Here is a 25484-nt window from a genome sequence, read left to right on the forward strand (position 1 = left end):
TGTGGTCCACTTTCAACGGACCAGGCTTAGTTTCCCATGCTGGTCTCTACCTTATGCAGGTGTGAATACACACAAATGAATCCTGGTGCACATCAAATAACCATACGGACACCCACTTTTTGAGGTGGTCTCGTTGCGCTTCCAAACGGACGGTACGGTTCGCTACAGGTCTAAATACAAACCACTGCTGATCCGCACTAAATACAGGATATGTGCAACTTTTTGGGCTTAACAAACCAACGCAGCCCAACATCGTGGGAAATATTAGCCCGTAGTGAATGTTGATTAATCCTGTTCTTTCGTCTTTAGTTTAGACGTGCCGTTGACAGCATATTGTGTGGGTCAAAGCACACAGAGCATGCTCCTCTGGGTTACTGCAGGCATTCTCTGTTCACTAACATTCTCAGTTCACCAACAATCTTATTTCAATCACATTTATATGCACTATGCATCCAGAAGAGAAAAACGCTGTTCCAAAATTTAGAAACATAGCATTGCAAAACCTGCATTGAATTATCTGCTCTTGCCACTCAAAATTATTTTTAGCTCTAATAACAGCACAAATATGCAGAGCAAGAATGCACCACGAAGGAAATTAATGCTTTCCTCCATTTCCGGGTTTGTGATCTGCATGCCGCACTCGTCATTTCTGCCCAATGTGAGCACCAATCATCACACGCGTTGATGTGTTTACAGAATAGTTCACTTGAAAAAAGTAGTCACAAAAAAATGAGGTCAGATTTTGGTCCGGGCCATACAAGTGGACCAAAGGACTTTTCTGGTGTGAATTACACAGCTTACGGGGATGGGGGACCATGGGAACTGTTGTATGCAGATGACTTGGCACTGATGGCTGATAGGAAGGAAGAGCTCCAACAAAAGTGGCTCTCCTGGCAAAACAGTATGGAGTCAAAGACTACGTTTACACATAGCCAATAAACCTTTTAAAACCCGAATATTGCCAGTATTCGGGTTTTAAAAGCCATGTTAAATGTGCACAATAACTCAAATATGGCCTTATTCAGGTTTTTAAAATTCTGAAGATCATGCCTGGATTACTCCTTTTTTTATGCGTGCATGTATACGGCAATCGGAATATCCCGAATGCACGGGAAACTCTACACATGCTCAACCGTAAGGAATCTTGGTCTTTGTAGTAGAGGAAGTGATTGCATAGAATCTTGGTCTTTGTAGTAGAGGAAGTGCTTGTAAGCACGGCATCCTCACCGTAGCGAGCTTCACTTGAATACAGCGATTCCTTAGCGGCGTTTTTCACAGTAATTTCGGTCTCTACGGCAAAAATTATACACAGTGTGGACAGTAGACACATATATACGTGGTATAAGTCCATATGTCTGGCACGCAACTGGCCAGAAATACACAAGCAGAGAGGTAAACAATCATGGCGAATCTCAGAGGCGTAACACAGTGGAACACTTTTGGAACGCGGAGGAAACCGACTGCTTTATTCCTGTGGTGAGTGACATGAATACAATGTTTTATTGATGGTAGCAAGTAACAAGCGGAAATGACGTATTTGCATCACGACGACTGTGCGTCGCCGTTTCAATCCAGTTATTCAAATGCGGGCGTACCTCTGTCCGCTCACGCATGTAAACGTGTTTTTCCGAATGTTTCAGAAATCAGAATTTTGACCTTAACCCGAATATTGACTGCATGTAAACGTATTCAAAGGGACTGAAGGATAACACATATCTGAGGCTGGGGACTAGGGTAGTCCTTCCAAAGGGGTAAATTTTTAGATTTATATTTTTTCAGATCCAACCCCCTTGTATTTGTTGGAATAGTTGGAAAAACTCCTCTGGTGAAAATTTTCCCAGTTCTGACAAGAATTACCCCTGCCTCGATGATCTCGAAGTTTAGCCTCATCTTGTTTTATAGCTGACAAAAGGACAACAACATATCAGTGCTGAAGTTTAAAATGCTCTTGGATTCCTCAATCCCACTGTGCCCAGGGATTGAATTTTCCAAAACCAAGCTTGTCATTGTGGTCAAATATTGTAAACCAAATCAATACAGGTACATAAGGGTTTTGGTTGATATTTGGTTTAGCACTGTAGTCATGTTGTTATACCGCATGATGTTTTGATTTGGCATTTGGCTGAGGTGTTATCTTTAAATCATGGCTGCAGCTAAGCAGAATTATTTGATTGCTCCAATTGAAGACATTTGTCGCTCTTAAAATTACTCTGAAGAAGCACTTGGACTTTTGATCTGCCATATTGAGCAAAACAAGAAGTCTGTGAAGGAGGCAGTGAATGATGCGTCGAACATTGTGATTGAACATTGCAATGAAGAGACACTACCCTGACAAAAATAGAATAGCTCAATGATAAGGAATGTCAAACAAAACAAGGGGCAGGGTGATGCTCAGGCAATCCTTGAAGAAGTCTTTAAGAAATGCTGCCAATGCTTTAAACATTGTCACAAATGGAGGATAAGGCATTTCCTTTTGCTCAACGTGAGCTAACCAGTGATGAGCAGCAACTTCTCAGCAACCTCTCTTTCAAGTGGTTTTGCAATATTCTACAGAATTCCTTTTTGGGCTACAAAAAGAAGAGTTTTGAAGACCATGTAAGAGTTTAACATACAGTTTAACAGACAGTCCAACAACATTTAACAATCAGGGTTAAAGTTTAAATGTAATATTTTGATGTCAAAACTGGGGAGGCACGGTGGTCTACTGGTTAGCATGTCTGCCTCACAGTTCAGAGGTCGTGGGTTTGATTATGGCTCCGGCCTTCCTGTGTGGAGTTTGCATGTTCTCCCCGTGCCTGTGTGGGTTTTCTCCGGGTACTCTGATTTCCTCCCACATTCCAAAAACATGCATGGTAGGTTGATTGGGCACTCTTAATTGTCCCTTGGTGTGGTTGTGAGTGCGGATGTTTGTTTGTCTCTGTGTGCCCTGCGATTGGCTGGCAACCAGTTCAGGGTGTCCCCCTCCTACTGGCCGAAGACAGCTGGGATAGGCTCCAGCACTCCCCACGAACATTGTGTGGATAAGCGGTGTAGATAATACATGAATGGATGTTAAAAATGTTAGTTTAATACAAATTTCAATCTTTATGTCACAGTTACCTCTAGACAAAAACGCACCTTGGGTGTCTTAAGGGCAAAATTCAAGGTCATTGAGGCAGGGGTAAATCTTGTCTGAGTTAAACAAAACTTCACCAGAAGAGTTTTCAACAAATTTAGAGGGTTGGAACTTAGAATTTCCAAATTTTAATTTTAAGGACCACCCTACTGGGGACCTTACAGTTTAGTGGGAAAAGGTGTAGGAAAAGAAGAACTGAAAAGCCAACTTCCATTCATACACAAGGCGCACTGTCCATTTTTGAGAAAATTAAAGAATTTTTAAGTGTCCCTTATTGTCCGAAAAATACGGAAATCTAATTGAATAGACTCGCTTTCTTTACTGCCGTTGAAACAGAATCGATAAAGGGCAATTAATGCATTAATCCATGGGCACATTAATTTGAATGAAATATAGAAAATTAACCTGAAAGCCATTTGTATTGTTTTCATATAAAGCAACTATAATTTTTTTGTTTGCATTATTTTGCACTAGGGAGTGCAAATATTTAATTTTGACAGACTTGCACAATAAATGTTATCCCAATTCTTCTCATTTGTTTTATCACTATTTATTTGATCATTCTCAATCTATAAATGAGTATATAATTAACCTATTCAGAAATGACATGGATTTTTACCCTTAAAGAGACAGTGTGTAGAATGTTTTGATATTTTAAAGCCCATTCATTTTAATTCTAATAATATGCAAAAAATATGTTCTATCACATCAACTTACATTTTTTTATATAATCGTAGGTCTAGTAATTGTAATTATTAAGGATGGGACGAGATCTCGTGGGATTAGAACGCCACAAGATTTCTCGTCCCTGCACAGCAGGAGATCTATTTTCTTTTGACGGTGGTTTGGAGTCCGGGTGGATATAGCAGATGTCCTAAAAGGAGCTGTCACCGAATGGGAACTTCCGAGGCCAAATCATGGAGTCGCTGTTGTGACCAATAACGCTCGCAACATGGATGTGGCGATACGTGAGGCTGGCTCTGAGCCACACATTGCTTATCGTGCGGGCAATGAACGCAAAGTCATGTTTGTGTGTCAAGCGTATAGTTTGTTTTTTTCACCGATGTTCAACAGCAGCAGCACTTTTGACGTCGAAATAAAGACAGCTCGAGCTGCCCGCGCACAAACAAATTATGGACATAATCACGCGCTAGAACAACTCTTTGGACATGGAGGCTCGCGATCTTGAGCGGGGTGCCGTATCTGCAGCTCTGAGGAGCCCAGAACTACGACGAGTTGCAGAAATCATGACACAGACGCAGTGACATTCCTCTTGTTGAAGATTGACTGAGAAACAAGTTGAACTCTACAATACAATACCATTTTAGCGCATTTCATAACAGGCAGAGCTGTAACAAAGCACTTTAACAACAATACAATACACCAAAAAGACAATAAGAGGCAGTGATTCATCTATTAATAAATATATCAATAAATATTAACAAATATACAAAATATAAATAAAAATATAAATAAATAAAGCCAATAAATTAACATAAAACACTATATACAATTGAGTTACTGCCCCATGAGCACAGTTCGATTTTGTTAAAGTATTCAGTAAGAGGAAAGATCTCAGCTTTAGCTGTTATTGCAGCAATATTTGAGCGCATGTAACGAAAGTGACTCCTGTTTGCATTTGCACTTTAGAGCTAGATGATTAATTTTTTGTAGTCTGTTCGATAAAAAACATTTTGAAAATTGAAAAATTTACATTAGGTATTTTTTTTATATTAAAAATTTAGCAAAAATCTCGTCTCGTTCTCGCGGACTCAATCTCGTGAGACATCTCATCTCGTGGGATTTTTGTCTCGTCCCATCCCTAGTAATTATATTACATGGGTTGCGCCTCACTGTACAGGCCGCTGACATGTCTTGCCGCCATCTTTCTGCTACCAAGACCCGAAGGAAACAATCACCCAATCACAAATTTGCTGGATCAATGACTACAGCAGATGTAATAAACGCAATGCACTTACTTCGTCACTTGAGGGAATACTGGAAGTTGTTTGTGATTAAATTTTGCTTGCGCCTCTGCTGAAGAAATTGGTGGTAGGCTTGTGAAGTATGGTTGTAGTGCGCGTGCTTCAACATGCACACGCTTTGAACATAGGTAATTGCATTGTATTAGTTCACCACTAGATGACACTAAATTCTACACAATGTCCCTTTAATTATGTATCGTGAAGGTATTCAACTGACACCATGTTATGAATTTTGGGCCATATCGCCCAGCCCTAATTGAAATGTATTTATTTTTTAAATATTTATTACTACTCACAGCATCTGGTATCTTGTATGAAGGTTGTAGCCACTCCTTGATTCTCCTCCTCTGAAAGAGCGGGATGTATGCTATGAATGGTATTAGAATAACAAGCACAAGCACAATGGCGATTGTTCTCTCAATTTTTTTTGTTCCTGGGCCTGGAAAACACAAAAAAATAGGTATAATCTGTTAGCATTTTTAATGCATTTTAAAACAGAACAAAGTATTCTTACTGTTTTGCAAGAAAGACGCCCACAAATATATCTCAATTGAGGAGTGTAATGGGTGTAACTGCACATAGTTTCTCAGTATCTAAGTAGAGAATGACTGTTTGAGAAGCACTACTTTTTCACTACTGGTGAGGGGTTCAGAATATTGCACGTACTTGGTTAAAAGTTTCTCTCTCTAGGCCTCAGAACTGCTGACTAAACCCCCCCCACCCCCCAACAACCAAAAATATCTGATGACTGTAATTTGGTTAAACTGGAGAAAGCTATCTGCCATTCAGAATTTGATGTCTAAAATGCAGTTAATAGGGTGGAGGAGGTGGATCTGTAACAGCACCAGGGGCTGTTCGAAGAGGCGCTCTGCGGGCCGGGGCGTCCCCGCCCATCCGACCTCTTTCATCCAAACTCTTTCACCTCTTTCATCCAAGCCCCGCCACGTCCACTGCAGGGACATAAACTGTGTCCGCTATTGAATAAACAAGTTCACATTACAACTCTCGTCTTGCTCACTACGTCAATTGTTACAACTGGTGACCCGATCTTCTTACAACACACCACAATGTCCAAAGAGGCATGAACAAATCAACCTCTGGCGGCGATCATTCACGCCGTTGCAGTGAAGCTTCTGCCGTTCTCTGCACAGGGACCGATTTCCTGGTTCCGCCGAAGTACAGTTTAGGCTGCACAAAGTGACCGACGAACACACAAGAGCCAATTACGTGCTGGAATCCATTCCTGTCTCAATATTCCCTCAGGTTTCGGCATGGCTCGACGACAAACTGGACAAGATAAAATATGATGACTTGAAATCATATTTGCTCGGGTGCTCGGGCCCTGGCCTGCTCTGTTTCCCGCGTCAGCCGCTTTGTGACAGGACTGCCGACCACGTCTGGAATGAATGTAAGCACTTGCTCACCTTCCCGATACTGATCCATCAACTAAGCGCACAAGCAAGTCGACCTGATACGCGAGCTCTGGCTTCAAACTCTACCTTCCTCTGTAAGGGCCGTCTTCCACGATGCAGATACCCTTGAGATGACCCACCTTGTTTAGTGGGCCGATGACCTGATTAATGCGGAGAACGCCTCACAGAGAACAGGCCAGGCCTGCGTCGTCACTGATCGAGCCGGCGCGGATTTCTCAGCCATCCCAACGGGGTCTGGCACAAGTCAAACAGGCCCGAGCTGTGCGCCGTGGACAGCTGATGCCGTGTGGTATGTGTTTTTACCATGACAAATTTGGCGCATCCGCTTGCAACTGTGTGCCTGACTGCAATTGTTCAACAAACTAGTAGCGGCCGGCACCAGGACTATGCCATTGAATGCTATTACTGGACACAGCAGGCTTTTCTATCATACGGACTCCTTATCCCGAAGCAAGTTTCTGGTCGACACGGGCCCGATCCAATCAATCTACCCCGCTGGACCGGATGACAAACACCTGCCCAATATCGGAGATCAAGGTAGAAAGACACTGGTCGCCGACAACGGAACCGAGAAGACTCTCGAGGCACAACCGACCGACGAAGATCCCACTGAAGCTGTCTGGACGCCATTAACCTGGGATTTCACCATCGCCGACATGCAGACCCCGCTCCTGGGTGCGGATTTCTTTATCTACTACTGCCTATAGGTCGATGTCGCCAACCGCCGACTGATTAAGGTCCACACCTACCAAACCACACCACTAAAGCCCTGTCATGGCAGTACGGGCTTGGTCAGTAGTTGCATCGCCACGATGGGCAGCCGCTACGACCATGTTTACAAGGTCTTTCAAACAGTGTTCAAGTCTGCTGAAAAGCTGCAAGCCGCTAAACAGGCCTTCTCAGAGATGGAAAAGATGGGCTTGTGCCAGAAGGCGTCCAGTCCATGGCCGTCGAGAGTTACATATGATAAAGAAGACCGATGGGTGCTGGAGGCCGTGTTGGCATTATCGCGTTCTAAATCTCCAGACTGTGCCTGACGACTACCCACTGCCCAACATGGCTGACCTCACATCTCAGTTAGACGACGCAAGAGTGTTCTCTAAGATGGACTTGTTGAAGGGGTACCTGTGCATCCAGATGACATTGCCAAGACCGCGATCGTCACCCCACATTCATGTTCAACAAGTCCATCTTTTGGCTTGGGGAACAGGGGTGCCCCTCCCGTATCGATGTGTGGACCCAACCCCCGCCCCCAAAAAATGTTGGAATTTGTTTTTTCGTGACTTTCACTGGCCATGGCGCCTCTCTAACGGCGGAGTACTTGTAGCAGCAGTACCACGGGCTGTTCAAAGAGGCGCCCCACGGGCCGGGCAAGCCCGCCCATCCGACCTCTTTGATACAACCTCTTTCATCCAACCTATTTCACCTCTTTCATCCGACCTCCTAAACGTCCGCTGTATGGACATAAAAACAGTGTCCGCTGTTTTTCCGCAAGTTCACATTCCAACTCTCGTCTCGCTCACTTCGTCGATCCTTACTGATTATTATAACCCTAATTTTTGGGGGTTTGTTTCTTTGCCCGTGGGCAGGCTGACGCCAAATGTCATAGATTTTTGTAAACTGTCAACTTGTGAAGTCCTTTGAGACTCTTTTGTCTCAAAGGGGCTATATAAAGGGAGACTCAGTAGGGGAAGAAGTATATAGATCAGACATATCTTCTCTCCAAACTGGTGCATATTAGTTCCAGAGAGATTAATGTAACTAAAACTAAGGAGCTAGTTGTTTATGAAAAGAACCCTGTGCAGCCCCAATTGATTAGACAACACACTCTAGAGATAGTAAATCATTTAAAAAATCTAGGCAGTTACATAGACAGCAACCTTAACTTCAGTAACACTGACCACATTTTTAAATCTTGTAACCAATGCCTCCATCTACTTCGCAAGCTCAACTCCTTCAGAGTAAGCAAGCACATTATGGAAACAGTTTGTAAGAGCCTCATAGAGGCCATCCTCAGCTTTAGTATGACAATGGGGTTAGTGTTGTTCCAATACCGATACTGGTAGGGCTGGGCTATATGACTGAAAAGTATATCACACTATAAGTGTTTCATATTGGTTGATATCGATACATATTGAATTTCTTTTCAACATAATACTTAACCTTTAATAAGAGGTCAATGTAACTAAGAAAGGGTGAAATAAACTGGTCGATATAAAGATTAAATAAACTCCATTTTAAACAACGTGCTTAGAAGGACTGTGATATGTTTGAAAAACTGTCACAATCTAAGTATTTCATATCAGTCAATATTGATAATTTTTTATTTTGTTTTAAACCTTTCTTTAAAGCGACGGTGGGGGATGGCCACGTTTTCACTAGACGGCCGCCGCACTGGGGAGACGTTGTGGTGAGTATCCCCAGTCTAGTTAATGTCCCTGCCCAAGATGGCCGCCGCACTAGGGAGACCTCGGGGTGAGTATCCCCAGTCTAGCTTATGTGCCTGTCCAAGATGGCCGCTGCACTGGGGAGACCTCAGGGTGAGTATCCCCAGTCTAGCTACTGTCCCTGCCCAAGATGGCCGGCGCACTGAGGAGATCTCGGGGTGAGTATACCCAGTCTAGATAAGGTCCCTGCCCAACATGGCCGCCTGTCCAAGATGGCCGCCGCACTGGGGAGACCTCGGTGTTGAATTTTGGGGGTGTTGAAAAGCTGAACGTGAGTTGAATGGACTTGAATTTGTGGAAATTGGGAAGGTCTAAATGTGAAAAGTTGAGTGTTCCAATGGACATGAATGGTTAATAGTTGCATTTTTGTGTTTTTTTAAGGTTTAATGAGTTGAATGTGTGGGAAATAGGAATTCTGGGTGGGTTGAAAAGCTTGACCAATATGAGTTGAATGAGATGAATGTGAATTTCAAATTGGAATGATGTAAATGTGAAATGCTGAATATGGCAATAAGAATGAATGGTGTAAATTTGAGGGTTTTTTACGGGTGAATAAGTTGAATGTGTGTGAAGTAGGAATTTTGGGTTTGTTGAAAAATTTACCATTGTGAGTTGAATGACTTGAATGTGAATTTGAAATTGGATTGGTGTAAATGTTAAAAGTTGAATGTGTTTATGGAAATGAATGGTGAATAGTTGAAAGGTTGAATTTTTGTGGGTTTTCTAAGGAAGAATAATTTGAATTTTTGGGAAGTAGGAATTGTGGGTGTGTTGAAAAGCTTTATCAATGTGAGTTGAATGAGTTGAATCTTGTGAATTTGAAATTGGAAAGGTGTAAATGTGAAATGTTGAATGTGCCATTGGAAATGAATGGGTTTTCTTTGGGTGAAAAACGTGAAATTGTGAAAAATTTGTGAAACAAGAAAAAATACTACCCAAGATGGCATGAATATTCTGAATGTTTTGAAACTTGAATGAAGTGAATCAGGTGTAAAATGTGGAAGGAGACGCACGCCAAAAAATTGGGGGGAATAACAAGGAATAACTAGAGAATGCAATTCCTGGAAAAATTGCGTGTGAAGGCGAAGGAAGATGTATGGAATCCTCAGAATGCGTTGGAATGAAGTTGAATAAAGTTAATTGACCTTGAAAAAAAAACAAAGGGAAACAAGAGGAAGTAAGGAAACAATGAAAGAAGGAAGTCAGGGAAAAAATAAGGAAAACAAAGAATGATGGAATCAAAGGAAGGGGGGAAAGAAGAAACCAAGATAACAAGGAAAACAAGCAAGAAAGAAAACAAAGTAAGAATACAAAATAGTAGGAAGGAAAGGATGAGGCAAAGAAATGAGGAAGAAAGGACACTAGGAAGCAGGGAAAATAGGAAACAAGGAATCTCGGGAAGGACGGAAGCTGTGGATGAGAAATCGGGGTGTCCCAATATTTTTAAACAAAATGGCCACTTCATTAGGGACACCGGGGGATGAAAAATTGGAGTGTTCCAATACTTTTGAACAACATGGGACACCTGGGAAAGAGAATTCTGGGTGTCCCAATACTTTTGAAGAATATGGCCGCTTCATTAGGGACATATGGGGATGAAAATTCTGTGTGTCCCGATACTTTTGAAAAACATGGGCGCTTCATTAGGGACGCCTGAGAATGAAAAATCGGGGTGTCCCAATACTTTTAACAACATGGCTGCTTCATTAGTGACACCTGGGGATGAAAAATCGGGGTGTCCCAATACTTTTGAACAGCATGGCTGCTTCATTAGGGACACCTGGGGATGAGAAATCGGGGTGTCCCAATACTTTTAAAAAACATGGCCGCTTCATGAATGACTCAAATTTGTGGAAATCGGAATGGTGTAAATGTGAAAAGTTTAACGTGCCAATGGAAATGAATGGTGAACAGTTTTTGTGGGTTTCTTAAGGGTGAATGAGTTGAATGTGTGAGAAATAGGAATTTGGGGTGTGTTGAAAAGCTTGACCAATATGCCTAAGATGGCCGCCACACTGGGGAGACCTCAGGGTGAGTATCCCCAGTCTAGCTAATGTTCCTGCCCAAGATGGCCACCGCACTGGGGAGACCTCGGGGTGAGTATCCCCAGTCTAGCTAATGTCTCTGTCCAAGATGGCTGCCGCACTAGGGAGACCTCGGGGTGAGTATCCCCAGTCTAGCTAATGTCCCTGTCCAAGATGGCCGCCGCACTGGGGAGACCTCAGGGTGAATATCCCCAGTCTAGTTACTGTCCATGCCGAAGATGGCCGCTGCACTGGGGAGACCTCGGGGTGAGTATCCCCAGTCTAGCTAATGTCCCTGCCTAAGATGGCTGCCGCACTAGGGAGACCTCGGGGTGAGTATCCCCAGTCTAGCTAATGTCCCTGCCCAAGATGGCCGCCGCACTGGGGAGACCTCAGGGTGAGTATCCCCAGTCTAGCTACTGTCCATGCCCAAGATGGCCGCCGCACTGGGGAGACCTCGGGGTGAGTATCCCCAGTCTAGCTAATGTCCCTTCCCAAGATGGCCGCCGCACTGGGAAGACCTCCGGGTGAGTATCCCCAGTCTAGCTAATGTCCCTGCCTAAGATGGCCGCCACACTGGGGAGACCTCAGGGTGAGTATCCCCAGTCTAGCTAATGTTCCTGTCCAAGATGGCTGCCGCACTAGGGAGACCTCGGGGTGAGTATCCCCAGTCTAGCTAATGTCCCTGTCCAAGATGGCCGCCGCACTGGGGAGACCTCAGGGTGAGTATCCAAAGTCTAGTTACTGTCCATGCCGAAGATGGCCGCCGCACTGGAGAGACCTCGGGGTGAGTATCCCCAGTCTAGCTAATGTCCCTTCCCAAGATGGCCGCCGCACTGGGAAGACCTCCGGGTGAGTATCCCCAGTCTAGCTAATGTCTCTGTCCAAGATGGCTGCCGCACTAGGGAGACCTCGGGGTGAGTATCCCCAGTCTAGCTAATGTCCCTGTCCAAGATGGCCGCCGCACTGGGGAGACCTCAGGGTGAGTATCCAAAGTCTAGTTACTGTCCATGCCGAAGATGGCCGCCGCACTGGAGAGACCTCGGGGTGAGTATCCCCAGTCTAGCTAATGTCCCTTCCCAAGATGGCCGCCGCACTGGGAAGACCTCCGGGTGAGTATCCCCAGTCTAGCTAATGTCTCTGTCCAAGATGGCTGCCGCACTAGGGAGACCTCGGGGTGAGTATCCCCAGTCTAGCTAATGTCCCTGTCCAAGATGGCCGCCGCACTGGGGAGACCTCAGGGTGAATATCCCCAGTCTAGCTAATGTCCCTGTCCAAGATGGCCGCCGCACTGGGGAGACCTCAGGGTGAGTATCCCCAGTCTAGCTAATGTCCCTTCCCAAGATGGCCGCCGCACTGGGAAGACCTCCGGGTGAGTATCCCCAGTCTAGCTAATGTCTCTGTCCAAGATGGCTGCCGCACTAGGGAGACCTCGGGGTGAGTATCCCCAGTCTAGCTAATGTCCCTGTCCAAGATGGCCGCCGCACTGGGGAGACCTCAGGGTGAATATCCCCAGTCTAGTTACTGTCCATGCCGAAGATGGCCGCTGCACTGGGGAGACCTCGGGGTGAGTATCCCCAGTCTAGCTAATGTCCCTGCCTAAGATGGCTGCCGCACTAGGGAGACCTCGGGGTGAGTATCCCCAGTCTAGCTAATGTCCCTGCCCAAGATGGCCGCCGCACTGGGGAGACCTCAGGGTGAGTATCCCCAGTCTAGCTACTGTCCATGCCCAAGATGGCCGCCGCACTGGGGAGACCTCGGGGTGAGTATCCCCAGTCTAGCTAATGTCCCTTCCCAAGATGGCCGCCGCACTGGGAAGACCTCCGGGTGAGTATCCCCAGTCTAGCTAATGTCCCTGCCTAAGATGGCCGCCACACTGGGGAGACCTCAGGGTGAGTATCCCCAGTCTAGCTAATGTCCCTGTCCAAGATGGCCGCCGCACTGGGGAGACCTCAGGGTGAATATCCCCAGTCTAGTTACTGTCCATGCCGAAGATGGCCGCTGCACTGGGGAGACCTCGGGGTGAGTATCCCCAGTCTAGCTAATGTCCCTGCCTAAGATGGCTGCCGCACTAGGGAGACCTCGGGGTGAGTATCCCCAGTCTAGCTAATGTCCCTGCCCAAGATGGCCGCCGCACTGGGGAGACCTCAGGGTGAGTATCCCCAGTCTAGCTACTGTCCATGCCCAAGATGGCCGCCGCACTGGGGAGACCTCGGGGTGAGTATCCCCAGTCTAGCTAATGTCCCTTCCCAAGATGGCCGCCGCACTGGGAAGACCTCCGGGTGAGTATCCCCAGTCTAGCTAATGTCCCTGCCTAAGATGGCCGCCACACTGGGGAGACCTCAGGGTGAGTATCCCCAGTCTAGCTAATGTTCCTGTCCAAGATGGCTGCCGCACTAGGGAGACCTCGGGGTGAGTATCCCCAGTCTAGCTAATGTCCCTGTCCAAGATGGCCGCCGCACTGGGGAGACCTCAGGGTGAGTATCCAAAGTCTAGTTACTGTCCATGCCGAAGATGGCCGCCGCACTGGAGAGACCTCGGGGTGAGTATCCCCAGTCTAGCTAATGTCCCTTCCCAAGATGGCCGCCGCACTGGGAAGACCTCCGGGTGAGTATCCCCAGTCTAGCTAATGTCTCTGTCCAAGATGGCTGCCGCACTAGGGAGACCTCGGGGTGAGTATCCCCAGTCTAGCTAATGTCCCTGTCCAAGATGGCCGCCGCACTGGGGAGACCTCAGGGTGAGTATCCAAAGTCTAGTTACTGTCCATGCCGAAGATGGCCGCCGCACTGGAGAGACCTCGGGGTGAGTATCCCCAGTCTAGCTAATGTCCCTTCCCAAGATGGCCGCCGCACTGGGAAGACCTCCAGGTGAGTATCCCCAGTCTAGCTAATGTCTCTGTCCAAGATGGCTGCCGCACTAGGGAGACCTCGGGGTGAGTATCCCCAGTCTAGCTAATGTCCCTGTCCAAGATGGCCGCCGCACTGGGGAGACCTCAGGGTGAATATCCCCAGTCTAGCTAATGTCCCTGTCCAAGATGGCCGCCGCACTGGGGAGACCTCAGGGTGAGTATCCCCAGTCTAGCTAATGTCCCTTCCCAAGATGGCCGCCGCACTGGGAAGACCTCCGGGTGAGTATCCCCAGTCTAGCTAATGTCTCTGTCCAAGATGGCTGCCGCACTAGGGAGACCTCGGGGTGAGTATCCCCAGTCTAGCTAATGTCCCTGTCCAAGATGGCCGCCGCACTGGGGAGACCTCAGGGTGAATATCCCCAGTCTAGTTACTGTCCATGCCGAAGATGGCCGCTGCACTGGGGAGACCTCGGGGTGAGTATCCCCAGTCTAGCTAATGTCCCTGCCTAAGATGGCTGCCGCACTAGGGAGACCTCGGGGTGAGTATCCCCAGTCTAGCTAATGTCCCTGCCCAAGATGGCCGCCGCACTGGGGAGACCTCAGGGTGAGTATCCCCAGTCTAGCTACTGTCCATGCCCAAGATGGCCGCCGCACTGGGGAGACCTCGGGGTGAGTATCCCCAGTCTAGCTAATGTCCCTTCCCAAGATGGCCGCCGCACTGGGAAGACCTCCGGGTGAGTATCCCCAGTCTAGCTAATGTCCCTGCCTAAGATGGCCGCCACACTGGGGAGACCTCAGGGTGAGTATCCCCAGTCTAGCTAATGTTCCTGTCCAAGATGGCTGCCGCACTAGGGAGACCTCGGGGTGAGTATCCCCAGTCTAGCTAATGTCCCTGTCCAAGATGGCCGCCGCACTGGGGAGACCTCAGGGTGAGTATCCAAAGTCTAGTTACTGTCCATGCCGAAGATGGCCGCCGCACTGGAGAGACCTCGGGGTGAGTATCCCCAGTCTAGCTAATGTCCCTTCCCAAGATGGCCGCCGCACTGGGAAGACCTCCGGGTGAGTATCCCCAGTCTAGCTAATGTCTCTGTCCAAGATGGCTGCCGCACTAGGGAGACCTCGGGGTGAGTATCCCCAGTCTAGCTAATGTCCCTGTCCAAGATGGCCGCCGCACTGGGGAGACCTCAGGGTGAGTATCCAAAGTCTAGTTACTGTCCATGCCGAAGATGGCCGCCGCACTGGAGAGACCTCGGGGTGAGTATCCCCAGTCTAGCTAATGTCCCTTCCCAAGATGGCCGCCGCACTGGGAAGACCTCCGGGTGAGTATCCCCAGTCTAGCTAATGTCTCTGTCCAAGATGGCTGCCGCACTAGGGAGACCTCGGGGTGAGTATCCCCAGTCTAGCTAATGTCCCTGTCCAAGATGGCCGCCGCACTGGGGAGACCTCAGGGTGAATATCCCCAGTCTAGCTAATGTCCCTGTCCAAGATGGCCGCCGCACTGGGGAGACCTCAGGGTGAGTATCCCCAGTCTAGCTAATGTCCCTTCCCAAGATGGCCGCCGCACTGGGAAGACCTCCGGGTGAGTATCCCCAGTCTAGCTAATGTCTCTGTCCAAGATGGCTGCCGCACTAGGGAGACCTCGGGGTGAGTATCCCCAGTCTAGCTAATGTCCCTGTCCAAGATGGCCGCCGCACTGGGGAGACCTCAGGGTGAATATCCCCAGTCTAGTTACTGTCCATGCCGAAGATGGCCGCCGCACTGGGGAGACCTCGGGGTGAGTATCCCCAGTCTAGCTAATGTCCCTGCCTAAGATGGCTGCCGCACTAGGGAGACCTCGGGGTGAGTATCCCCAGTCTAGCTAATGTCCCTGCCCAAGATGGCCGCCGCACTGGGGAGACCTCAGGGTGAGTATCCCCAGTCTAGCTACTGTCCATGCCCAAGATGGCCGCCGCACTGGGGAGACCTCGGGGTGAGTATCCCCAGTCTAGCTAATGTCCCTCCCCAAGATGGCCGCCGCACTGGGAAGACCTCCGGGTGAGTATCCCCAGTCTAGCTAATGTCCCTGCCTAAGATGGCCGCCACACTGGGGAGACCTCAGGGTGAGTATCCCCAGTCTAGCTAATGTTCCTGTCCAAGATGGCTGCCGCACTAGGGAGACCTCGGGGTGAGTATCCCCAGTCTAGCTAATGTCCCTGTCCAAGATGGCCGCCGCACTGGGGAGACCTCAGGGTGAGTATCCAAAGTCTAGTTACTGTCCATGCCGAAGATGGCCGCCGCACTGGAGAGACCTCGGGGTGAGTATCCCCAGTCTAGCTAATGTCCCTTCCCAAGATGGCCGCCGCACTGGGAAGACCTCCGGGTGAGTATCCCCAGTCTAGCTAATGTTCCTGCCCAAGATGGCCGCCGCACTGGGGAGACCTCGGGGTGTGTATACCCAGTCTAGCTAAATTCCCTTCCCAAGATGGCGACCGCACTGGGAAGACGTCCGGGTGAGTATCCCCAGTCTAGCTAATGTCCCTGCCTAAGAGGGCCGCCACACTAGGGAGAACTCGGGGTGAGTATCCCCAGTCTAGCTACTGTCCCTGCCCAAGATGGCCGCCGCACCAGGGAGACCTCGGGGTGAGTATCCCCAGTCTAGCTAATGTGCCTTTCCAAGATGGCCACCGCACTGGGGAGACCTCGGGGTGAGTATCCCCGGTCTAGCTACTGTCCCTGCCCAAGATGGCCGGCGCACTGAGGAGACCTCGGGGTGAGTATACCCAGTCTAGATAAGGTCCCTGCCCAAGACGGCTGCCGCACTGGGGAGACCTCGGGGTGAGTATCCCCAGTCTAGCTAATGTCCCTTCCCAAGATGGCCGCCGCACTGGGAAGACCTCCGGGTGAGTATCCCCAGTCTAGCTAATGTCCCTGCCTAAGATGGCCGCCACACTGGGGAGACCTCAGGGTGAGTATCCCCAGTCTAGCTAATGTTCCTGTCCAAGATGGCTGCCGCACTAGGGAGACCTCGGGGTGAGTATCCCCAGTCTAGCTAATGTCCCTGTCCAAGATGGCCGCCGCACTGGGGAGACCTCAGGGTGAGTATCCAAAGTCTAGTTACTGTCCATGCCGAAGATGGCCGCCGCACTGGAGAGACCTCGGGGTGAGTATCCCCAGTCTAGCTAATGTCCCTTCCCAAGATGGCCGCCGCACTGGGAAGACCTCCGGGTGAGTATCCCCAGTCTAGCTAATGTCTCTGTCCAAGATGGCTGCCGCACTAGGGAGACCTCGGGGTGAGTATCCCCAGTCTAGCTAATGTCCCTGTCCAAGATGGCCGCCGCACTGGGGAGACCTCAGGGTGAGTATCCAAAGTCTAGTTACTGTCCATGCCGAAGATGGCCGCCGCACTGGAGAGACCTCGGGGTGAGTATCCCCAGTCTAGCTAATGTCCCTTCCCAAGATGGCCGCCGCACTGGGAAGACCTCCGGGTGAGTATCCCCAGTCTAGCTAATGTCTCTGTCCAAGATGGCTGCCGCACTAGGGAGACCTCGGGGTGAGTATCCCCAGTCTAGCTAATGTCCCTGTCCAAGATGGCCGCCGCACTGGCGAGACCTCAGGGTGAATATCCCCAGTCTAGCTAATGTCCCTGTCCAAGATGGCCGCCGCACTGGGGAGACCTCAGGGTGAGTATCCCCAGTCTAGCTAATGTCCCTTCCCAAGATGGCCGCCGCACTGGGAAGACCTCCGGGTGAGTATCCCCAGTCTAGCTAATGTCTCTGTCCAAGATGGCTGCCGCACTAGGGAGACCTCGGGGTGAGTATCCCCAGTCTAGCTAATGTCCCTGTCCAAGATGGCCGCCGCACTGGGGAGACCTCAGGGTGAATATCCCCAGTCTAGTTACTGTCCATGCCGAAGATGGCCGCCGCACTGGGGAGACCTCGGGGTGAGTATCCCCAGTCTAGCTAATGTCCCTGCCTAAGATGGCTGCCGCACTAGGGAGACCTCGGGGTGAGTATCCCCAGTCTAGCTAATGTCCCTGCCCAAGATGGCCGCCGCACTGGGGAGACCTCAGGGTGAGTATCCCCAGTCTAGCTACTGTCCATGCCCAAGATGGCCGCCGCACTGGGGAGACCTCGGGGTGAGTATCCCCAGTCTAGCTAATGTCCCTCCCCAAGATGGCCGCCGCACTGGGAAGACCTCCGGGTGAGTATCCCCAGTCTAGCTAATGTCCCTGCCTAAGATGGCCGCCACACTGGGGAGACCTCAGGGTGAGTATCCCCAGTCTAGCTAATGTTCCTGTCCAAGATGGCTGCCGCACTAGGGAGACCTCGGGGTGAGTATCCCCAGTCTAGCTAATGTCCCTGTCCAAGATGGCCGCCGCACTGGGGAGACCTCAGGGTGAGTATCCAAAGTCTAGTTACTGTCCATGCCGAAGATGGCCGCCGCACTGGAGAGACCTCGGGGTGAGTATCCCCAGTCTAGCTAATGTCCCTTCCCAAGATGGCCGCCGCACTGGGAAGACCTCCGGGTGAGTATCCCCAGTCTAGCTAATGTTCCTGCCCAAGATGGCCGCCGCACTGGGGAGACCTCGGGGTGTGTATACCCAGTCTAGCTAAATTCCCTTCCCAAGATGGCGACCGCACTGGGAAGACGTCCGGGTGAGTATCCCCAGTCTAGCTAATGTCCCTGCCTAAGAGGGCCGCCACACTAGGGAGAACTCGGGGTGAGTATCCCCAGTCTAGCTACTGTCCCTGCCCAAGATGGCCGCCGCACCAGGGAGACCTCGGGGTGAGTATCCCCAGTCTAGCTAATGTGCCTTTCCAAGATGGCCACCGCACTGGGGAGACCTCGGGGTGAGTATCCCCGGTCTAGCTACTGTCCCTGCCCAAGATGGCCGGCGCACTGAGGAGACCTCGGGGTGAGTATACCCAGTCTAGATAAGGTCCCTGCCCAAGACGGCTGCCGCACTGGGGAGACCTCGGGGTGAGTATCCCCAGTCTAGGTACTGTCCCTGGACTGCACTAGCCGCCACACTAGGGAGACCTTGGGGTGAGTATCCCCAGTCTAGCTAATGTGCCTGTCTAAGATGGCCGCCACACTGGGGAGACCTCGGGGTGAGTATCCCTGGTCTAGCTACTATCCCTGCCCAAGATGGCCGGCGCACTGAGGAGACCTCGGGGTGAGTATACCCAGTCTAGCTAATGTCATTGCTCAAGTGGCCGCCGCAATGTGGAGACCTCGGGGTGAGTATACCCAGTCTAGCTAATGTCCCTGTCCAAGATGGCCGCCACACTGGGGAGACCTCGGGGTGAGTATCCCCAGTCTAGCTAATGTCATTGCTCAAGTGGCCGCCGCAATGTGGAGACCTCGGGGTGAGTATCCCCAGCCTAGCTAATGTCCCTTCCAAAGATGGCCACCGCACTGGGAAGACCTCCGGGTGAGTATCCCCAGTCTAGCTAATGTCCCTGCCTAAGATGGCCGCCACACTGGGGAGACCTCGGGGTGAGTATCCCCAGTCTAGCTACTGTCCCTGCGCAAGATGGCCACCGCACTGGGGAGACCTCAGGGTGAGTATACCCAGTCTAGCTAATGTCACTGTCCAAGATGGCGGCAGCACTGGGGAGACCAAAGGACAAGAACATTGGTCCACTGGAAATAAATGGTGAATACTTGAATTTTTGTGTCTTTTTTAAGTGTGAATAAGTTGAATGTGTGGAAAGTAGGAATTTTGGGGGTGTTGAAAAGCTGAATGAGCTGATTGAGTTGAATGACTGGAATTATTGGAAATTGGGAAGGTGTTAATTTGAAAAGTTGAGTGTTCCAATAGAAATGAATGGTTAATAGTGGAATTTTTGTGGGTTTTTAAGGGAGAATGAGTTAAAAGTGTGGGAAGTAGGAATTTTGGTGGTGTTGAAAAGTTGAATGTGAGCTGAATGAGTTGAATGACTCGAATTTGTGGAAATTGGAATGGTGTAAATGTGAAAAGTTGAATGTGCCAATGGAAATGAATGGTGAATAGTTGAATTTTTGTGGGGTTTTTAAGGGTGAATGAGTTGAATGTGTGAGAAATAGGATTTTGGGGTGTGTTGAAAACCTTGCCAATATGAGTTGAATGAGATGAATGTTGTCCATTTCAAATTGGAATGATGTAAATGTGATTTGTTGAATATGGCAATGGGAATGAATGGTGGGGTTTTGTGTTTTTTTTTACAGGTGAATAAGTTGAATTTTTGGGAAGCAGGAATTGTGGGTGTGTTGAAAAGCTTTACCAATGTGAGTTGAATGATTTGAATCTTGTGAATTTTAAATTGGAATGGTGGAAATGAGAAATATTGAATATGCTATTGGAAATGAATGGGTTTTTTTGGGGTGAAAAAGGGGAACTATTGGGGAAAGGGTAAATTTGGGGAACGAAAAAAAATCCTACCCCAGAAGGCATGAATTTTCAGAATGTTTTGAAACTTGAATGAAGTCAACTGGATGAAAAATGTGGAAGGAGTCGCACACCGAAAAAGTGTTTGGAATAAAATAGAATAATAAGTTTAAAGTGTTAGGAATAACATATGTGTGAAGGCCTTCGCCTTCACAATAACTAGAGAATGCAATTCCTGGAGAAATTGCGTGTGAAGGCGAAGGAAGCTGTATGGAAACCTCAGAATGCGTTGGAATGAAGTTGAATGAAGTTGAATGAAGTTGGGCTAGATATTAACATGCATGTGCATTTGGATAAGGCTCTTATGTTTCCCTCCGGTGTGCGGCTCTCAAATATGTGCGCTGCATTCAAAGAATGATACCAGTATCAATAACCAGCATCGGCGCTTCATTTGTTTGTACTCGCCAATGCCGATACCAGCATTTTAATGCAGTACACTTGCCAATACCAGTATCGGTATCGGAACAACACTAGACATTCCAAATCTGTTGACTCCCCCAAAACCGCAGTGACAAAAGCAAATAATATGAAGTGTTTGTTTCTAAATCACAGACAAGAAATAATTCTGACAGCTGTCTCACCTGACTGAGGAATGACTTCACACTGGGTGCAGCTGGCCAACCCAATAGGACGATCAAAGTAAGTGTACTGCACTTTTGCACAGTAGCGATCTCCCGCCTTTAAATTGTAAATGGACACAGAGGACACAGAATCTTCATATATCTGTTGAAGAGTAGAAATGTGTAATGTAGTTATTATTATCAATGATGAACATATGCAAAATAAACCAATATAGTTCCATAGTCCAGTAAATATTCCCAACCACCAATAACTACTCATGTTTACCATCATTATTTGAATTTTCTTGTCATGCCACCCCCTTTCCCTTTGTCTCTCAAAGTTTTAAGCATTCCAGGGTTTCTCCCAGGCTTTCTTTTCTTTTTTCTTTTTTTTTTGTCAATTTTTTTTTATTGACATTTATCAGTTATGGGATGGGTACATTCGATCAGGAGATACTAAAAAAAACAGGTACAAATCGGCGAAGCAAAGTATGTCTCCATCAGAGTTAAAGAACATCAAAAATAAATTGTCATACTGTACCCAAACAACACACTCAATCACACATTCACACCACACACTTAAGATATTAAAAATAAATGAATAAATAAATCAGGTAGGATGGGTTAAGTAGTATCGCTAAAAAAAAATAATAATAAAAAATTAAATAAAAAAATCTACAGCTGAAAAAGAGTTGAATAACAATAATGGTATTAAATAAATATCCTAAGATAAATGAACTAGGGTGAACTTATAATAATGAAAAAACATTCAGCAACTCAATGGTTCTCCGCATCAATCTGCAGGGTATCTATATGAAGCAAGAAGGCCTGCCAGGTTTTGTGAAAGGCCTGGAGGGAACCTTTGAGGGAAAATCTGATCTTCTCAAGCCTCACACATTGTAAAATTTCCTGAATCCACCAATCATGAGTAGGTGGGAATGAGTGAGTCCTCTTAAGTAGAATGAGTTTCCTCGCAAGCAGAGTAGTGAAAGAAATAATAGTTTTGAATGTTCTTGGACTGAAGGAGTAGCGGAGGCATTCCAAGAAGGGCAGTAAGTGGGTCAGGGTTTACTGTAGTACCTAGGACCTTCCCCAACGTGTCGAAGATAGCGTGCCAGAAGTCATTAAGTTTGGGACATGACCAGAACATGTGCATGTGATTGGCTGGCGAGAGGTTACATCTATTAAAAGCGTCAGATCTGTCCGGAAAGATTTTTGCCAATCTTGCATTGGTAAGATGGCTTCTGTGTAAGATATTGCATTGTAGAAGTTGGTGCTTTGCACAAATTGATGAGGAATGTACAAGATTGAGCATCCGTTCCCATTGTTTGTCAGTGATTGTGATATTAATGTCCTGGCCCCAGACATACCTCAATTGATTAAGGGAGGTTGGATTAATGTTAAAAATTGAATAATACAATGTTGCAATTAAAGATTTTTGTGTTGCTTAGTGTATTAGGAGAGAATCCATCGCGGTCTCGGGGGGGACGATTCGGGAAGTGAGGGAATTGGTTTTGGACAAAATGCTGAATCTGGAAATAACGAAATAAATGGGAGCGAGGGAGCATACATTTTTTTAAAAGGTCAGAAAACGAAGGAAATACGCCGTCAATGTAAAGGCTGTCAAGGGTCTTCAGGTTATTCAAAAGCTCGGTCGGAACAGGAAGGGATAAACAAATGGTTGCGGTAAACGGGTGCGAGCCTAGACCCACAATGTAGACCAAATTGATTCAAATTGGCTCAGAATCTTCAATGTTTCAAGTACGACAGAGTTACGAGATACTCGCTTGAATGAAAGAGCCAACTGAGAGTAGACTATTGACTATAGTGAGGGTGATGAGGAGGACAGTTCCATATTGGCCCAATGAGGGCAGTCATCGGGAGTGACCTCAACATTCCAAAAAAGTATTTTGTTGATATTACTAGCCCAGTAGTATCGACGGAAATCCGGTAAGGCTAGACCTCCAAGAGCTTTAGGAAGCTGAAGAGTTGACCTCTTGATGCGACCTTGTTTATTACACCACAAGAAAGATGTAATTTCCTGGTCAAGTGTGGAAAAAAAGATTTACGAATGAATACAGGAATATGTTCAAACATGTAAAGGAAGCGAGGAAGTACCATCATTTTAATGCCTTTCTTTTTAATTGTACTTTCACCTTCGGTGATGGATACTATAATCATGTGAATTTAATTGACATTGGACTACAGTTCAAATTGAGTTCCAGCGACTTTTTACTGCACTTTCAACATCCCGGATGAGAGCACTACCAGAGGGACCTCTGTGAATTTTTGTCGGGTCTGACAGGCGCCATAGTCAACAAAGCAGGGCTGCCAAGATGGGCTCTGGTTAGACGAAGGTAAATGCTAACCACTCAAACTCTGCTGCCGAGCCTAACTACCTCCAACGCTAGATTCGTAACACATTTGCCCAGTTCGGGACTGTTGTGTTTTATTAATCATGGAAATCTGGCTACAAGCTCAGATTCCCCAAGCTTCAGAACAACTGTACTTTAGGCTAACTGTGGCACAAAGTGCAGTTTCAGAGCCAGATGATGATGACCAATAATGTGCAGACTACAACTAACAACAACTTTATTGCACGCTGGTGTGGATAAGTGGCTCATAAAATGGATGCATGGATTGCAAACGCTATGACACTGCACTGTCAGACTGTCATCATAGTAATTAATACTCGTTGGAATATAAACAGCCACAGCTCGAAGAGTAGCTATGGTGAGTGATATAATTAATAATTTTTTATTTTGGTCCTTGACAGCAGAGGTTGGCATTTTACTAAAGTTTCCTGGTCCGGCATTCGTCATCCGTCAGCGGTCTGGGTCCACGTCCGTCATTCGTCAGTTCGTCATTTTTTCAAGCCAAACCAACATGTAATTGTCAGTTGGTCAGTCCGTCCATCAGTCCAGCAGGTAGTTAGTCCATCAAAAGTTTGTCGGTCCCCCCCTCACCCCGCCCCCCCCCCCAAAAAAACACATCAAATGTGATTAAATTGGTAAATAGAGTGCACTATCAGTGTATCCACATCAGAGGTTGTCTGCCCAAAAAGCTATACAAACACATACACTCATGTACATGTATTTCAAAGACCTTATTTGCCAATCTATTGAACTGTAAAAGTACTCAGCGAGAGGACACTGGTGTCTGGCTGCAGCTGTTTTAACTCCTAAAACTCCATCCATCCATTATCTGTACCGCTTCTCCTCACAAGGGTCGCGGGGCGTGCTGGAGCCTATCCCAGCTGTCTTTGGGCAGTAGGCGGGGGACACCCTGAACTGGTTGCCAGCCAATCGCAGGGCACACAGAGACAAACATCCGCACTCACAATCACACCTAGGGGCAATTTAGAGTATCCAATCAACTTACCATGCATGTTTTTGGAATGTGGGAGGAAACCGGAGTGCCCGGAGAAAACCCACGCAGGCACGGGGAGAACATGCAAACTCCACACAGGGAGGCCGGAGCCGGGATCGAACCCACGACCTCTGAACTGTGAGGCGGACGTGCTAACCAGTCGACCACCGTGCCGCCCTCCTAAAACTCCATAAGTTTAATTCAAATTTTGAATTGGCTTACATTAACCACAATCCAGCCCCACGGTGTGGCCAAGGGGAAATAAAATACAATTCAAGTAGCACACTCCAACTGTTGTCACAAAATCTCATCGCTCTTTTCTGGGTGGATTATAGCTCTTTGGTGCATACTACCACCTACTACAAGAAGTGCAAAGTGTTTCCATATAGCAACCAGCCCCACAATCAAACACACAAGACTTGAATATATATAGTTTCACCAATATTTAACAGAAAACCACAACGATAAAGCTTTATATGCAAATAAACAGAGATGGGAACTAATTGTCAACGTTACTTTCACGATGTGCTACATTATCAAGTATTTATACTGTCTTGAAAAGAAAAGACGAACGAGTCCATTGACGGCTGCAATGAAGGAGGAAGTGATGAAATCCTCATTTGGCGAATCAGCGTGCATAGACGGCAAAGGCGGAGGGAGTGATAAACCTTCATTCTGCGAATCAGTGGGCAAAATTCAGTCACTTGACTGTGATAGCAGCCGAGCAAACGCAACATTGTTTCAAATGTGGAGGAGTGTCCCGTCTCAGTGACGTAATTTAATAGCAAGGCCACGTCCCTAGCCTGGAAATGATTCGGGGTTGACAAGACTGCCATCGGTCAGAATAACATTGTTAGACGTGCCAAAACAGTCGCCCTGAAGAGCAATTCAACTACAAATATGTTCCACCACGCAATTGTAATCCGTATGGATTACGTGGAAAACTGCGACTCCACAAGCACACTAAAAAAAAGCTAAGTGAACATACACACTCAGAATACCTTTGCCGAGTTGAGCAAACAAATATGGTGTGCCACTGTCAAAGCAAGTAAACGTTGGTGAAACATAACGATGCCATAAGCATAACATTATTTCATATGAGCACGTTAAACATGACAGGATGTTTGATATTATCTTCAGTCATCCGCATCAAATGCATTTGCAACTATCACGTGTAGTATGTGTAGGAAAATTTCTATAACTTTCTGAAGATTTCAAAAGATTGCAGCTGAATTTGACTACAAATGTGTATGCAATAACAGTGCTAGCCGCTGTATCTCTTTTACTGTCTATG

General features: G+C 47.5%; 1 protein-coding gene across 2 annotated transcripts in view; it reads right to left on the bottom strand.

Annotated features, from left to right (window-relative positions):
• ifngr2 (interferon gamma receptor 2) overlaps positions 1-25484 on the bottom strand; it is a 66762-nt gene that overhangs the window by 7555 nt on the left and 33723 nt on the right. For both annotated transcript variants that reach the window (XM_086052277.1, XM_086052275.1), the window contains exons 5-6: positions 20843-20984; positions 5397-5539 (exon numbers count right to left, since the gene is read on the bottom strand). In XM_086052277.1, coding sequence (XP_085908403.1) covers positions 5397-5539; positions 20843-20984 — 285 coding nt within the window. The remainder of the gene's footprint in view (positions 1-5396; positions 5540-20842; positions 20985-25484) is intronic.

This window comes from Filicampus tigris, chromosome 14 (assembly GCF_054856515.1).
Source record: "Filicampus tigris isolate MCC_2025a chromosome 14, RoL_Ftig_1.0, whole genome shotgun sequence".
NCBI lineage: Eukaryota > Metazoa > Chordata > Actinopteri > Syngnathiformes > Syngnathidae > Filicampus > Filicampus tigris.